Raw genomic sequence first — 17,810 nt, forward strand, 5'->3', positions numbered from 1 at the left:
TACTGAGAGATTTCGTGGCTGTAGGCAGGCGTAGTGATTTCCTGTGCTACCAGTATATTCCATCTGTCCTTACATTTTCCTGTGCTGCATTTCACTGTTTTCCTTATTTGACTCTGCAGATAAATGTATTTTACTTATTTCAGCATGTATCTCCACTTGATGTCTGAATTGATGAATGTGACAGTTTTCTGTATCAGGTTTATTGCCTATATAGGCAGGTAGGCAGTGTTCTTTTAAGACCACATCTTTAGGAACACATTGTCTTAAACGTGACTGTCAAATGGATATGGAATTAGAAACTTTGGTTTAGACCTTTCCAGTTGTGAACTGTGAAGAAATTTAACCCTTCTAACTTTTGTGAGATTTTTTTGTGTATGGGTGTCACTGAAATTAATTGTGTTGAGTGAGAAATTATCTTGGGTATGGACTTGAGTTTATTTCTTTTACAGTTTTGTTCCTGCTCTGATCACTCTTATCTCAGAAGAGTTTTCTAGTCAGAGATACAGCATAGAAACAGTGGTATTAGATATTTTATATAATTTTAATCATTGTCTGCAAGATTTCAGTGTATCTCAATACCAAATTTGGCTACAAAAAAGACGAAACCTTATGAAAAAGTCAAAAGGTTTTCTCCCCTTACTGGTACCTTAATCTTAATGGAATGTAATCTACTTCTGAATTTATTCTGGCAATTACTTTGTCTGTAGTGTTTCTTAAGATATTAAAAACATCCTTTTAAAAGGGCAGGATGTGTTGGATCCCAGGGAATCTTTAATTTTTTACATTATGAATTCCATTCTTCTTAATATATTTAAACAGTTCATGTAGCTGAGGTACTTTGCTTGTTTCAGTACAAAACAGATTGAAAAGACAGTTTCTGTGTCCTAAGAACTGCCTTTGAACTGAGGTTTCATATTCAATCTCAATCATTTCAGTTATACATTAGGTCTGTCTTAATGATACAGTATATCTTTAAATAATCAAAAACCTCAAAGATAATAAAACTTTTAGGATTATAAATTGCCTACATTAATTACTTTAAAAGATAAATAATGGACAAATTGAAATGGATAAAGTTATATTAAAATCAAGTCAAAATTTATATTTATATAAATTTCAGTGGAACCTAAATATAGTACATATTTATCATTAGTAACAGAAATTAGTCATGTTCATACAGTTATTAAATATTCTCAGGTATTTGTGGGCCAAGACTGTGGTATTCCTTAATAATATGGACCAGAAAGCTCTAGAGAGATAATAAATATGCTGTCATAGTGGTATTATTATACTATTTTCTTCATTTTCATAAGGTCTAGCCCTTTATAAGTATGTTACTTGAAATAAATATTATTTTCTAATTTATTGGAAGCTTATTAAGAACTGGAAGGTGTTAATTATTTTTAAGAATAACCCTATAGATTATTTAGTGTCATTTTCCTTAAAAGGAGGCAGGATTATTAAACACCCTTAACTATTCCTAAAGTAGAATTGCTACTTAAAAGAACATGATATGTTATAGTACTATCTGTTGAAAAGTTTAGCAATTTTACTTTAAGATATAACAGAACACTTTCTGTCTATTAAGTAAAATATTCCTATGGAAATCCATTTTTGGGTATTGCTATACTTTTCAAGAGAAACTTCTATGTTGTGTATACTAGTTTTGGCTGACACAGATACTTGCTTTTTGGTTATCCTATATACTTAGATCCTCTACAGATGAACTGATATGTCTAGACAGGAAGTGGTATGTAGGAGATATAGGAATGGGCTGAAGTATCCTTTATATTTGCCTTTGTATCTAGGGGAGTTGGAAATAGGCAAGAATGGAGAGAAATTTTGTATGGCAGTACACAGAATTTTGCAAGTTTATTGTGAGCCCTGCAGCAATCCGATGCATTTTAGTTACTGGTAAGTTTGTTAAATTATGTTTGAAAATGTACCTCTTCGAAGATGGCCATCTATTTACTATTACATCCACCATGTCAAATATACCTATTTTAAAGATTTTTTTTTTGAAAAGATGTAGTATTGCTATTGCATTCAGTTTTAGGTATAAATTTACAATACTTTTGTTAGTGAATGCATTTGACTTTTCAATTGTTGTCATACTTAAAACTGAAGTGAAATTAACTTTATATGGGTAGCATAGATACGTGTTAAGATTTTTGGAATAAAATTAATATTTCTGATTTTGTAATGGAATTCCACTGTGATTAGAAGTCTGCATTTATTCATTAGATGTTTGAGAAAGAGTAGTCCTTCTGACATAAAAAGAGTAAGAAAATCCATGGCATTGTTGTAATTTTATATGGCTTTACATAGGAGAGTGATTTATTTTGCATTTTTTTCATGGACCATAGGGACCATAGACATTTCCAGTCTCTCTTTTTGGCAGTGCTGATGTTTAGGAATGTTAGTCATCTTTCCCCTTAAGTCCCTAACTCAGGTGTAGACAAGAATTCCATGAAAAGATTAGGAAATTGTGTGATCTCTATGCACTGATTTCTTTATTCTTCTCAACCATTTAAGCAGAAGTATTTTTGTGCAGTGGTACTATGCAGTTATTTGTGAAGTGGCTTTTATTATTCATACAATTCATTCAAAATGGACTAGATTGCTTAATAGCTGTTTTTCTTTACAGAAACATTAAAAAAAATCCCAAGAGATTCTTTGGTGGTTGTGTTTTTCTTACAAATGTCTAACTTTAGGTCAAAGTGAAAGAATTACGTTGACTTGTAATGCTAGTTTACTTTTTTTGTGTGGTTAAAAGAATTAGGGCCAATTAATGTGTTTGAATTTTAATTTCCTGTAATGAGTACCTTATTTCCAGTTACACTATATTTTTTCTAGCTGATGTCATATAATCCATTAAACTACAGTCTTTATAATAATAATGATAATATGCAATTGATTCTTTTAATGAGAATATTTCTGAATTGAACAAGAATATCCACATTTTCAGAGACATGTGTTGTCAATACTATTGAAACCAGAAGAGTTAGCATAAGTTGAGAGAATGGAATCACTTTAGATTCCTTTTGGACCTTAGTTATTTTCAAGTTTTCCTCATTAACAGAGTTTCTTAATTCCTTGTAGGAATGAGTACTTGTGAATTTAAAATATATTTATTAATCTGTGGTCTTACTCTTTCTTATGAATATAAATAGGCAAATTAGGGTACCTTATATAGCATTGTAAATAGGAATTTTAATTGCTGATGAAGTTTGGCTTGTTGTCATTTATTGTTATAAACTACAGGAAGCATATACAATGAAGGAATATATATTTTCTTAATTAGGTTTGCCATCATGTATTAATGTTGCTAGTTGAAAATTGTTCAGTGTGTAACTTGGTGAAATAATATATTATCAAAGCTTAATTCAGTGCAATCATCTATTTATTTATTTATTTATTTATTTATTTATTTATTTATTTATTTTGTTTCTTCCTTCATTCAACAGACATAACAAGTGCTTTATCTTTGTCTGGCACTTCTCTTTGTGTGCTTTTATGTGTTTGTGTATACATTGTATAATTAACTGCCACTTTCATTTCAATACTAGACAGATCATTTGTTTTCTGCTCTCATGAGCTTTCCTGAAGGCATATATGAACATAAAAAACATCTTGCATATTTCTCTGGATATTTTCTAAAAAATTAGTTATTTTTTAAAAATAGGTCTAAATGAAAAGTTTTCATTAAAAATAGGTGTGTTCTCAAAAGTAATATTGCATACACATTTAAAATTCTCTGATAACATGTTCTTTAAAACAATATTATGATAAAGTCTTTATTATGGAGAACTGATGTATTTGTGGGTATGTTTCTTATGGTAGATTTACTTGAAGCAGATAATATACATATGTATAGATGAACTTCGGTGTTTGGCTTTGGAATATAAAAAAACTATGCAGTTATGTTTTGATTTATATTTAATTTTAAAGAGATGAAACAAGTTTCCTCATGCTTGTGAGAAAAATATATTCTTGTACAGCATAAGGTGTAATAACCATTGTCAGCAAACTAGAGATTAGAATTGAATATGCTTGTTACCTTTTGTCATATGTTTATAATCAACATTTGATGATTACATAATGTAATTATCTGTACTTTACATGCAGTGCTACTCTTTTGGCATTCCTGGTTGAACTACTTAAAAGTTCAGTAGCCATGCAAGAACAGATGCTGGGTGGAAAAGGCTTTTTAGTCATTGGCTACTTACTTGAAAAGGTAAGTGCTGTGTGTTGATGGTTTTATTGTGTAGTATATACAGCTGAACAACTGACAATCCTGAATTATATTTTTTTCTATAGTTTCTCTTTTCATTAACTGTTCATTGTTGTTAGCTAATTCACAAATATTTACTTTTATATTTTGCATTTGGACTTTAGTATAGACATTGAACTAAATTGGATGCTAGAAATCTATATAATTAAGGGATTTTGAGAGAAGATAGAAACTAAAGAAAATTTTTTTCCTCTACCTTTCGTCAAAGTTACAAGTTTTTCCCCTTAACTCTTTTTTCTAGTTGTTTCTTTACTATCCTTACATTCACACTAAGTTTCTTAGAAGCTTTATCAATTTAATTTTAAATGGATTTCTTGGTTTTGCTTTATTTTCCAATTATATAAGGTAAAAAAAATCTTTGTTTTGTAATAAGCAAAAATAGTTTGTGATTTGTCTCTGCTTTTAATATATATGAATATTTAAGGTGGCTTTTCTGTAATCACTACATAATATAAACAATACAAGTTAGATGGGTTTAATATTTCTCATTTTGTATCATTTATGTCTTGGTTTTCTTATGACCTTTGCTTTAGTCACAGTTGTACTATTCTGGTAATGAATGCTGGATTTCTATTATGGGCTCATAAGAGTTTAGTTGTGTCATGCAGTTTCTTTTAAAAATTAACATGGGAAGTCATGAATAAAAGTGATGGCGTATTGACTTTTTTTTTTTTTTTTTGCCTAAGGAAATACCTGCCACCCTCATTAGCTCTCTCAAACCTATTTTTATCATTTAACTCTTTAGCATTCAGTTGCTCTGAAAATGGAACTATTTGAGAAATAAAGAGGTGAGGCCTTGAATAAGAGGGATAAACTTATTTTTCCATTTGGAAATAAAATTGAGAAGACTTTTGGAAATAGTTTTTTCAACTCAGATTGTTCTACCTTTGAAATCCTTGTAACTTGTCTTTGTTTTAAAACAAATATTCTTTCTTGAAGGATTGGTGATTGGCGAAGTAGTAGGTTATTAAGTAGATTGATCATTTGTAGCATTTCTTTAATGAAATAATTTTTTCAGAAACATTAAGATTTTCATTGAGGTGTTTGGTTTCATGGAAAACTATTTTTTACATCTAGATTATTAAGAATTTTTTAGAAGATTTATATTAAATTATATCTTATGCAAATTAGATCTTATGAATGTAATGTGCCATTACTATGTACGGACAAGATCACTACCAGGATCTATCCCTTGAATATATTTTTCATCCATCTGCTGTGAGGTTATCAAAATAATTCTAAAGTGAGCATTTTTTTTCTTACACATAAAACTTAGCTTAAAATTAGAAATTCATTGGAGCACCTGGCTGGCTCAGGTGGTGAAGCATAATTCTTGATCTGGGGGTTCTGGGTTCAAACTTCATGCTGGGTATAGAGAGTCCTTAAAAAAATTTAAAAATTAGAAATTCAGTGAGAAAACTTTAAATCAAAATAAAAGACATATTCAGTTCTTCCTCCTTTTCAGAATTAATAACCTTAAAATTATATTGTCAGCTTAGGTAGAAAATATTATCTCGTTATGGTTTTAATTTGCATTTTTTGAAATTTTGAATAAGATATGACATATTTTCATATATATTTATTGCACATCCACTTTTTCTCACTGATGGAGTACTTATTCATGTCTTTTGCCAATTTCCCTCCAAGATCCCCACTCCTAGGCAACCTGTAATTTACTTCTTATTTCTATGATTTTGTGTATTCTAGATGTTCCATGTAAGTGGAATCATACAGTGTTGGTCTTTTTGTATCCTGTTTATTTCACTTATTGTCATGTGTACAAGATTTCATCCATGTTGTAGCATATATCAGTACTTCATTTCTTTTTTGGCTGAATAATATTCCATTGTATGCATACAACACATTTATCTATTCAGATGTCAATAGACTTTTGTGTTTTTTCCATCTTTTGGATGTTATGACTAATGCTGCTATGCACTTTCATGTACAAGTTTTTGTGTGGACATATGTTTTTATTTCTCTTACGTAGATACTTACCTATGAATTGATTTGATGGGTACTATCATAATTCTGTGTGTAACCACTTGAGAAACTGCCAACCTGTTTTCAAAAGTGGAAAATTTCATTTCATCCACAGTATGTGCGGTTTCCAGTTTTTCACATCCTTGCCAACATTTGTTAATTGTCTTTTCTATTCTAGCCATCCTAGTGAGTGTGAAATGGCATGTCATTTTTTATTTGCATTTCTGTGTTGTCTAATCATGTTGAGTATCTTCATGTGCTTATTGGCTATTTGTATGTTTTCCTTAGGGAAATGTCTATTTAGAACTTTGCCCATTAAAAAAATATGGTATTTCCATTATTGAATTGTAGCAATTTTTTTTATTATTCTGTACACTAATCTTCATTAGATATGTGACTTGCAAAGATAGTCTTACATTCTGTAGATCACATTATGTTTTAATTTGCATTCCCCTGGTGACAAATTAAATTGAACATTTTTGTACACTTATTGTCTTTTAGTTATCCACCCTTATTAAATACCTGTTCGAAGTGTTTATCCTTTTTCATATGAATTGTCTATCATTTTTTTACTGATTTGTGGAAATTCTGTTTATATCCTGTATTTGAGACCTTTGTTGGAGATGCATTCTGAATATTACTTCCTCTGTAGCCTGCTTTTTCACTCTCTTGATATTTTTGTTTTAATTTTTTTTAACGTTTATTTATTATTAAGAGACAGAGTATGAACAGGGGAGGGGCAGAGAGAGAGGGAGACACAGAATCGGAAGGAGGCTTCAGGCTCTGAGCTGTCAGCACAGAGCCCGAAGCGGGGCTTGAACTAAAAAACCGCAAGATCATGACCTGAGCCAAAGTTGGACGCTTAACCGACTCAGCCACCCAGGGGCCCCCTCTCTTGATATTTTTTGATGAACAGATGTCCTTAATTTTAATATAGGTCACCGTTTCATTTTCTTCTATGATTATCCCATTTTGGAAAGAATCTTCAGGATTGTTTTGCCTATTCAAGGGTATTTGCATTAACATCTATATCAGTTTGTTAATTTCCACCAGAAAAATGCTAGGATTTTCGTTGTGTTTCATTGTGTTATATTAAACCTTCCAATTCATACATTTGGTGCATGCTTCTATTTACTTAGGGCTCTTTGCTAGAATTGTGGTAGAAAACATTGTCTTTTTGCTAAATTTATTCCTAGATTCTTGAGGTTTTTCAAATGTAAGTTTTTTATCACTGATATATAGAAATATAATTGATGTTCATGTTGACCTTTTATATATGTCTTGCTACTCCTCTAATTCTCGTAGTTTGTCAATTTTTCAGAAACATTTACTTGTAGAAAATTTTATATCTTCCTAATACTTATTCTTTTTGTGTTTTTCCCCTTGATATTGTACTAAGACTTACAGTATAGTGCCAAACAGAAGTTGTAATAGTAAGCCTCCCTATCTTATTCCAGAGCTCATGTGCAAAGCTTTCAATAATTAGCCACTAAGTATGGTATATGCTGTAGATTACTTTCAGTAGATTTTTATTTATTTTTTAAAGAATGTTTATTTATTTTGAGAGAAAGAGAAAGAGCACATGCAAGTGAGAGAGGAGCAGAGTGAGAGGGAGAGAGAAACCCAAGTAGGTTCCACACTGACAGTTTGATCTCCTGAACCGTGAGATCATGACCTGAGCTGAAATTAAGAGTCGGATGCTTAACTGGCTAAGCCACGTGGGCACCCCTAGTCGATTTTTAAATCAAATTAAGAAACTGTCCATTACAAGTTTGCTGAGAAGTTTTCCTTATCATAAACAGGTGAATTTTACCAAATGTTTTTCTGCATTATTTGAGAAAATTAAGATGTTTCTTCAATTTTTTCTTAGTGAATTATATTAATTACTTTTCAAATGTTAAACCATCTTTATATTCCTGGAATCCTATTTGGTGTTAGATCCATTCCTATCCCAATCAGGCTTGCTTGCTTGCTTATTTATTTATTTATTTATTATTTATTTTAACGTTTATTTATTTTTGAGACAGAGGGAGACAGAGCAGGAACGGGGGAGGGTCAGAGAGAGGGAGACACAGAATCTGAAACAGGCTCCAGGCTCTGAGCCATCAGCCCAGAGCCTGACGCGGGGCTCGAACCCATGGACCGTGAGATCGTGACCTGGCTGAAGTCGGACGCTTAACCGACTGCGCCACCCAGGCGCCCCCAGGCTTTTATCCTTCAAATGGCTCATGTCAGTGTCACCAGTAGTCTTCATATTGTTACATCTTAAGGTTTTCAGTTTTCATCTTATTTGGTCTGTTAACATTTCAGTTTAACATTCTTTCCTTGAAATGCTTTCTTCAATTGTATTTTGTAACAGCATCCTTTCTTTGTTTTCTTCCTACCTCCTTGGTCTCCTATTTTATTCTCTCCTACTCACGCCTCCTCTTTCTCAATTTTAAGGACTGATTTTCCTTTCACATCTTTCATCCTTCAGTTTTCTCTATTTTAGTTAATAGCATTGCCATTCACCCATTAGTTCAGACCAAAAATGTTAATACTTTTTGACTCTATTCACGCAATAAATCCATATTCTATGCAAATTATCTTGTCTTGGTATTAAAACATATCCAGAATGAATGACTTCTTCCTACTTACGATCCTAGTCCTTTCTATATCACATCGATACCATCCTGTTTCAGTCACCATCGACCACCATTGGTTATCCGCAGTCTATTTTTCTTGCAGTCAGACTAATCTTCCTAAAATATGCCATACTTCACTACTTCGTCCTTCTCAAAGTAAATTCACAATTGTCTTACCTTTGACATCATCTCATTATACCCCTTCATGCTTTCTCTGTTACAGACGCACTGGCCATGCAAAAGCCTTTTCGCCTTTCCCTTAAAAGCTAAAATGGCAAGCATGAATCCATGTCAAGACTTTCGCATTTTCTTTTCACATTGCTTTCATCACGCATTTTGTAGATGTCCACATGGCTTGATTCTACACTTCTTTTATGATTTTACTTATGACATCTTATCAGAGAAGTCTTCACTCATCCCTCTAAATAGAATAGTAGCCCTTCCATAGTCATCACTATCTCTCTACTGATTTTTGAGAGCATGATTCAGACGTTTTTTACTTGTTTATTTTCTGCCTCTTTTCACTAGAATATAAGCATCAGCTGGATGAAAGCAGGGACTGTATCTTTTTTGTTCTCACCTTATTGTTGTGTCTTCAGGACCTAAAAGAGTGCCTGCCTTAATAAATAGTTGTTGGATTAAATTGAATAAATGAAAAGCACTTTCATACTTGTTTGAGTACCTAAAAGAATGTTTTTCACCTTTACAGATGAATATTCATACTGCTTTATTTTAAACATCAGTTCCTGGGTGAATAGTATAGATAATAAACTTTACATTTTAATTTTTATTTAGTTTTTTAAAGTTCCATTTTTATTTTATCATCAACTAATAACAAGCTAATAGTTAACTATCACTTAGCTTTATGTCCTTGTCTTAGAAGGTGTAACTTAGTGGGGCGCCTGGGTGGCTCAGTCAGGTAAACGTCCGACTTCGGCTCCTGTCATGATCTCATGGTTCGTGAGTTCAAGCCCTGCATTGGCCTTAAGTTCCCTTGTTAAGGGAAATCAGCAAGGTTTGAAGAGATGAGAGGATTGTTTATCATAACTCAAAGAGAAAGTTTTGTAGTTCTGGAAGAAATCATACCCAACTGGAGTATGGTCTTAAGTAAAAGAATGTGGTGTATTGGCCTGAAAGGGTGAAGCTAGTAGAATAAGTACCCCAACTTCATTTTCTTCCTGGCCTCTAATTTCCTGCTGGTGTCTCTTCTCTAACTAGTCAAACCCAACAGGAAGCCAACAGGCATGGGAGCCTCTGGAGCACAAAATAGGATGGGGAAGGTTGGGGAGTAGATCAGCACAGCCAGTAAAACCTATATCCTATATATCCATTAGGTTGGGCTTTAGGGTTTGGTTGTCTGAGGCTCCATTATGTCATCAAGGACCTAGGTTTTTTCTGTATGTCTGCTCTGCCAAGTCACTGATGATTTTATTTGATGATATAGCTGCTGTCCTTTGTGGTAAAAAGAAGGTTTCCGGGTAGACTTAGTGCTGTAGGCCTTCACATCCAGATTGGGGGTAGGCAGAAGAGCTCCCTTCTGCCAGATACTGAAGGACATCCGTCTCTCTAATTTGATAGTCAGCTTAGGTCTTGACCTACTTTGAATCATTTGTTGCCATGAAAATTTTGATGCTGGTTCTCTGAACTAATTGCTTTCTACCTGTCTCCCCCAAACAACAGCAACAACAACAACACATACATGATTCATATTGGATTAAGCTATTTGGAGCTCAATCTTGGTGTCCTAAAAGGAGTGAGATGGATGTTGAGGATCAACTATTTTATGATGTACCTGTAGTAATTAAAATAATTTTCCACAATTTCCTTAATAATATAGTATATATTCTGTATGTGTAGAGTGGTTTCTGCAATAAAAATGAACATTTCTGGGGCGTACAGGTGACTCAGTCAGTTAAGTGTTCAACTTTGGCTCAGGTCATGATCTCACAGATCCCATGTCGGGCTCTGTGCTGACAGCTCAGAGCCTGGAGCCTGCTTTGGATTCTGTGTTTCCTCTTTCTCTGCCCCTCCCCCCACTCGTGCTAAGTCTCTCTGTCTCTCTCAAAAATGAATAAACATTAAAAAAAATTTTAAATGAACATTTCTGGTAATCCATTCCATGGTGGGCCGCTCTAAATGTGGGAAAGACCTCTTCTTACTGAATAGCAACTTCTCCCTTTAACATCTATTGCCCCTATTTGATTTAGTTACTTATGGAGTGAAATGTTATCATCTAACTTTTTCCCCTAGCTTCTCAAGTTCTATTTCCAATATCTTCTATCACAGTTCATATAGTTCATTTTATAAGTTATGTGTTCAGTCACCACACAAAAGTACTGTTACATAGTTTAAATTTCAGAGCATACAGTTTACAGATTTATAACTATAAATTATCCAAGTATAACTCTCTTTTTAAATAGCTTTACTTGAGAAAATGACAGCAAATATCAAAATAAAAAATATTTCAAAGCAATCATTCAAACGAAACTCATTAAAGCAGAGTTGGATATCTTCTTTTCTCCTAATCTGTGTTTTGTCTTTTCTTATTCTCTTCTGCTGAGGAATTATGGCAGGCACCAGACACAAAAAAAAGATGAATAACATAGTATTCTCTTTTATAACAGGAAAGAAAGACATGTGAATAATTAATAGTAATGCAAGGCAGGAGGAATAAGTACTACTTATGGTAAAGGTAACATGCTACTGAAGGAACTTTCATTTTCTGCCTGGTAGGACTTTGAGTAGGCCAATAAAAAACAAAACAAAACAAAACAAAACACAGTTTTAGAAAGATATTTCCTAAAGATAAATGTTAGAATAAAAACTACTAGCCAAGAGCTTAATTGCTATGAAAAAACTGATACTTTTTTTTTTAGTAATATGGAAGGAATGCCTCATGTGATGCTTCTAGTGTATCTTTTTATAACACAGAGCAAGTTGAAAACTTGTTTCCAAATTATGAATTACTTCCTCAAATGAATACGTGCATAATGGCCAGTCTGATTTTATATTGCCTTATTGTTCTTTGTAAACACATGACAGTTTTATAGAATAAAATCTGATCTCTGAAAATGTTTATCTAGGAACAGGATCTGACTGTTCTATTTCAGAATTTTAAGTGTAAAAGTAGGATTTATCAGATAATGTTCTTGAAATCATCATTACTGAATAAGAATATAGTCTATAAGATAAGCTATCTGAAATTATAGCTAGTGAAGGAGCTGGCTAAAGCTTTATATAACCATTGATCTCTTGTTTTAATTTTTTTCCCCTACCCATGAATAAAGTGGTTAAAAATTTTAAAAACATTGCATTCTTCTTATTAAAGTTCCTTTAAAATGACTGCCCAAGCTTTGATATTTCTTTTTCCTTAAAGACTTATTTGTTTGTGTCTTCCACTTCCCACTCTTTAACAGTTCAGCTACTTGTTAAGATCATTTTTCCATCTTTTTAAAAAATTTTCATGTAAAGTTTTTCTCCCAACCTTTGTTAGGACCATTGCTTATCTACTCACCACTGGTGTTTTGTCAAACACCTAGTAATAAAAGCCTAGTAATAAAAATAATTGCTATCCACATTACACTTCAAACTAATTGGTACCTACTCAGTAACACCTTTTCATAATCACCCTTCCACAAATTTCCTGTCCACTCTGTGCTTTTTCATGTACTTACTAACATCTGACTTGTTACATATTTTACCTTTTTATGTTGTTGTACGTCCCAGGCTTCTCCTTTCTTAGACTTTGAGTTCTGTGAAGGCAGGGCCTTTTCAGGGCTTTTTGTTAACTGTTCTTTCCACGGTGCCACAGAGAGTCCCTGGCAAATAGTAAGCCCTCAACATGCATATTTTCTGTATGACTAAATGAAGAGTATTGAATCTACCTTTAAGTAAAGGAAACAGATGCAAGGGGTTTACAAGTTGAGGGAGCGTGGTAGAGAAGGCACATGAAGGAAACTGGTGTTGTATAGGCATAACTTATTTTCCAAAGAAACAATTTATTTGGCTCAATGAAAAGTTTTCTAGTTTGGAATTTTATTTTATTTATTTTACTTTTATTCCTTTAGGTACCTTCATCAGTTCTCACTATTTATTGTCTCCTACCCTAATTCATACATTGTTGTTAACTATTTGAATATTATACTCATATGAGTTTGTGACCCCTTATGAAATGCATGGCATGCTTATGTCAAATTTATTGAGTTGCCTTTGTTATGAGCGTGATGAGTGTAGGTATACCATAGGGAAGTAAAATTGGTAAGACAGTTTAGTCCTTTTTAGACCTTAATTATCCTATACTATTATTTGGACTTTAATCCCCGGTAATGGAGATAAAGATGTGATGTGACCTGTGCTTCAGGGTTTAGTGGTAGGTGATTCTTTATCCTAGGGAGGATCAAAAAAGGTCACCAGATGAGGAAGGAAACATTTGTGTACTAATACATATTTTTCACAGTTGAATTTGAATTATCAGCTTTTAAAGAACAGCATTTACTCTATAATATTTTCATCTGAAATTATACTCCAAAGCAGCATTGTCCAGTCAAAATATAATGCAAGCCTTGTATGTTATGTAAAAATTTCTCATAGGGGTGCCTGAGTGGCTCAGTCATTTAAGTATTGGACCTCAGCTCAGTTTGTGATCTCGTGGTTCATGGGTTTTAGCCCCATGTCAGGCTCTGTACGGACAGCTCAAAGCCTGGAGCCTGCTTCACATCCTGTCTCTTTCTTTGTCCCTCCCCAAATCACGCTCTGTGTGTGTCTCTCTTTCTCTCAAAATAAATGAATAAACATTAAAAAAAATTTTTTTAGATAAAATAAAAAAATAAAAATGTCTCATAACGTAATATGTGAAATTAATACAATAATGTATTTTATTTAACCTTATATATCCAAAAATATTATCACTTCAGCATATACTCAATTAAAAAAGGATAATAGATACTTTGTATTGTCTTTTATTCTAAACCTTCAAAATCCAGTGTATACTTCCTTACAACACCATCATCTGGGACTAGCCACATTTCAAGGGCTCAGTAGCCACAAATAGCTAGTGGCTGCTATATTGACCAATGCAGCTTTAAGGTTTGGTTTAAATAATGGAAGGTCTCTCATTTCTCTAAATGGCATTGATAGTAGGTTATGTATTGGTGATGGCAGTTGAAAATCTTGATGGTGTGTTTAGAATAGAGGTATTGTTACATGAAGCTGTGGAAGTATAAAATATCGTCTAGGGAGAGTGGTTTTATGGGAACGAGAATATAAGTTTCAGCAGTCCCCATCTTTTTTTAAATTTTTATTTATTTTTAATATGAAATTTATTGTCAAATTGGTTTCCATATAACACCCAGTGCTCATCCCAACAGGTGCCCTCCTCAATGCCCATCACACAGTTTCCCCTCCCACCCACCCCTCATCCCATCTTTTTTTTAAATAAACATTTTGTAAGCTAATTTTAAAAATTTATTTATGTATTTGATAGAGACAGACAGCATGAGTTGGGGAGAGGCAGAGAGACAGGGAGAGGAGAGAATCCCAAGCAAGCTCAGTGCTGACAGTGTGGAACCCTGTGTGGGCCTGGAACTCACAAACCGTGAGATCATGACCTGAGCCTAAACAAAGAGTCCAACACTTAACCTACTAAGCCATTCAGGTGCCCCATCAGTTCCCATCTTTTAAGCAGAAGGCACTGGGGAGTAATCTGAGGGTCATGAAAGCCAAAGGGGGCAGTATTTCCAGGAAAGTGAGATTTGCCTTTTTAAATGTGTTGTATTTGTCCATGTGCAACTCATTTGTGATTTTATGAAGAAAGGCTTTAGTGGAATGGTGGGGTCAATTTGTTTTCCAGTTGGTTTGGATCTCATGATAGTTCTCTTTCCCAATATTTGTGTGTGTGTGTGTGTGCGTGAGTGCGTGTGTGTGATCATGGTATTAATTGTATTCCATTTTAATTTTCTTTGAGATTTCTTCTTTAGTCAACTCACACAAAAATGGGTTGAGACCATTTTTACTCATAACTTACTTTATTTCTTTAGCTTGGGTTGAGAGTGGCATTTAACCTGAGTTATTTATCTGCAGGTGTTCTGGAAAGGGATTCAGATAACAAACTGTCATTTAAGAGAATTATCTTAAAATGTTATGTTTCTGAATATAATTAGATTTTGAATGCTGAAGGAAATATACAGTTTTATATTATACTTAACGTATTAGGGGTGGATATGGAAAATGCATATGTACTTATTGCAAGTCAGCAGTTTTAAAATGTGATGTTCTGGGTATTTTTAGCTTGAAAATCTTTTCCTTTTCTTTAGTCATCAAGAGTCCATATAACTAGAGCTGTCCTGGAGCAATTTTTGTCCTTTGCAAAGTACCTTGATGGCTTATCTCATGGAGCACCTTTGCTAAAGCAGCTTTGTGATCACATTTTATTCAACCCAGCCATCTGGATACATACACCTGCAAAGGTATACGTTTTGTTCTCATTCATTTCATTTTAGCGTAATATTATAAATTATAGTTATGGACCTAAACTATCCAGTGGAAAGCATTTGTTTGGATTTTTCGACCTGTTTTATAGTCAACCTGAAGCAGTTGAATTCCACAGAATCAGCAATCAAAATATGAAATATGTATATATTAAACTAAATGAAACTATAGTTTAAATTAAACTGGATCTAATAACTGCATTCTGAAGTTAGTGGTTGTGATTCATATCTCTCCAAGAAAGAATTTGCTACACTGATTATTAAGACTAAGAAAACAGAAAGTAACAGGTAACTAATTATGCCATGATAAGTACAATCACAGTGACTGCAAAATTGCTTTTATTGTAAATACAGAGTTTATATCATGATTGTAAACATTATTTATTTAAAAATAAAGATATACATTGTTTTTTAGATATCAAGATAAAAGTTTTATTTTTTTTTTTACCTAAATTTAGCCAGATTTAGCCCTGTTATAGTCTACTGGAAGTCAATAATAACGGACATTTTTCATGAATGTGAGCTTCCTTTTACAGTTTTCAAGTTTCCCATACAACTTTGGTTACATAATATAAGTTCTGACCTTTGTTGTTTAGCATGTTAATTGTGGTGCTAAATTCAAACTTGACGTTTGTTCACTTTTTAAACAAGATGTTTGGCTTGTCCTCTCTCTGCTTACATGCTTAGATTCTGATACTGTGGGAGTGGGTTAAGAAAATTTGAAACTACCTGAACTTTTAGGATATAGGACTATGTATATTTTTTCCAAGTATGATATAGCTGATAGATATTAGTTCTGTTTCTTTCAGCTGCTGAAATATACTTTGATTAAAGGCTTTAGTCTAGTTAACTTCTTAAATAATTTGGTCTTCCTATCAGATACTTTTGATAGATTATTAAGTCATTTAAAATTATTTCATTGGTAATAGCCACTAGATTACTTTTATTAAAATAAGTTTTATTAGAATGTGTTGGCTGCAGATTTTTTCAATATAAATAATATTTAATTAAAAGTTATTTTTAACCTCTTAATAAATGGTTCTTTCTTGGCCTTTACTAATTTGCATTTAAATTAAAATGTATATTTATAATAAACACTTGAGGCATTTTAAATTTATTTTAATGCTTTGCTAATATTCTGTATTAGGTTCAGCTCTCCCTATACACTTACTTGTCTGCTGAATTTATCGGAACTGCTACCATTTATACCACCATACGCAGAGTAGGAACAGTATTACAGCTAATGCACACATTAAAATATTACTACTGGGTCATTAATCCTGCTGACAGTAGTGGCATTACACCTAAAGGATTAGGTAAGTACAACACTACCACTGTATTCATGGTACTATTACTGTTCTGTATGCTGAGTACTGTTATAGGGAACAGATGTGCATGGTTATGAAAATATCCTGAACTATTGTCTTTCTTAGATAGTAGCCTTATGTGTTGAGAGTTTTTTGTGATAGAGAAGTTTATGGATTTGTAATATTAAATTATTTTTAGAATAAAGTCAGGTAAAAAATAATATTCTACCTTTTAGCCAGTGTACTTGTTGATACTTGGGGAAGATACAGGCATAGTATTAAAAACAGATGAAACTGATCATGGCCACTGTGTTCTAATATAGTTGTTTTGGTGCTTTGAGATTGTTGCCTTTTTTTTATATTTTACCCCAGACTTTACCCTTCATTCTAAGTATAGTAGAAATTAATTTTGTTCTTCGTTGTGTTATTGCTAATTTTCCTAATTATATAAAAATACATACTCAGCATAGAAAATAAAATCATATAGAAGAAATATATTATTTATACCCAAATCCCAGGAATAGTAACTGTTACATGTTTGGTGTGTGTGCTTCCACTAAATTTCATTGAATTAAATGTATGAAATACTTAAACTCTCTTAACAAAATTGAGATTTTCTTGATTTTTTTTTCTTATGGGTTTTTTTTTTTTTTTTGGCTCTACATAGCAATCCAAAAGAATGTGCCATTTACATGTTTCTAAAATTTTTATTTTATTTATTTTATTTTATTTTATTTTATTTTATTTTATTTTTTTAACATTTATTAATTTTTGAGAGACAGAGACGGAGAATGAGTGGGGAAGGGGCAGTGAGAAAAGGAGACACGGAATCCGAAGCAGGCTCCAGGCCCTGAGCTGTCAGCATAGAGCCTGACATGGGGCTCGAACTCAGGATCCGTGAGGTCATGACCTGAGCCGAAGTCGGATGCTCAACTGACTGAGCCACCCAGGCGCCCCTAAAATTTTGATTTTATAAGTAATGCAGTGTTTACACCTGTGTATATAATAATTCTGTCTTTGATTTATGTAGGATTATTGAGAGTAGTTACTGTGTAATATGTTAGAGTGCTTTTCTCAGCATACTCACAAAGACATTGAAAATTTTGTTTTATAAAAA

The 17,810-nt window shown here is 32.9% G+C and overlaps 1 protein-coding gene across 9 annotated transcripts in view; it reads left to right on the forward strand.

Moving 5' to 3' along the window:
• Positions 1 to 17,810, forward strand: part of NBEA (neurobeachin) — a 680,460-nt gene that overhangs the window by 152,653 nt on the left and 509,997 nt on the right. For 8 of the 9 annotated variants that reach the window (XM_047854707.1, XM_047854709.1, XM_047854711.1 and 5 more), the window contains exons 11-13: positions 4,129 to 4,237; positions 15,213 to 15,365; positions 16,534 to 16,702. In XM_047854707.1, coding sequence (XP_047710663.1) covers positions 4,129 to 4,237; positions 15,213 to 15,365; positions 16,534 to 16,702 — 431 coding nt within the window. Of the gene's footprint in view, positions 1 to 1,808; positions 1,915 to 4,128; positions 4,238 to 15,212; positions 15,366 to 16,533; positions 16,703 to 17,810 lie in introns of all 9 variants that reach the window. The other variant, XM_047854714.1, reaches the window with a different exon arrangement.

Source organism: Prionailurus viverrinus, chromosome A1, assembly GCF_022837055.1.
Source record: "Prionailurus viverrinus isolate Anna chromosome A1, UM_Priviv_1.0, whole genome shotgun sequence".
NCBI lineage: Eukaryota > Metazoa > Chordata > Mammalia > Carnivora > Felidae > Prionailurus > Prionailurus viverrinus.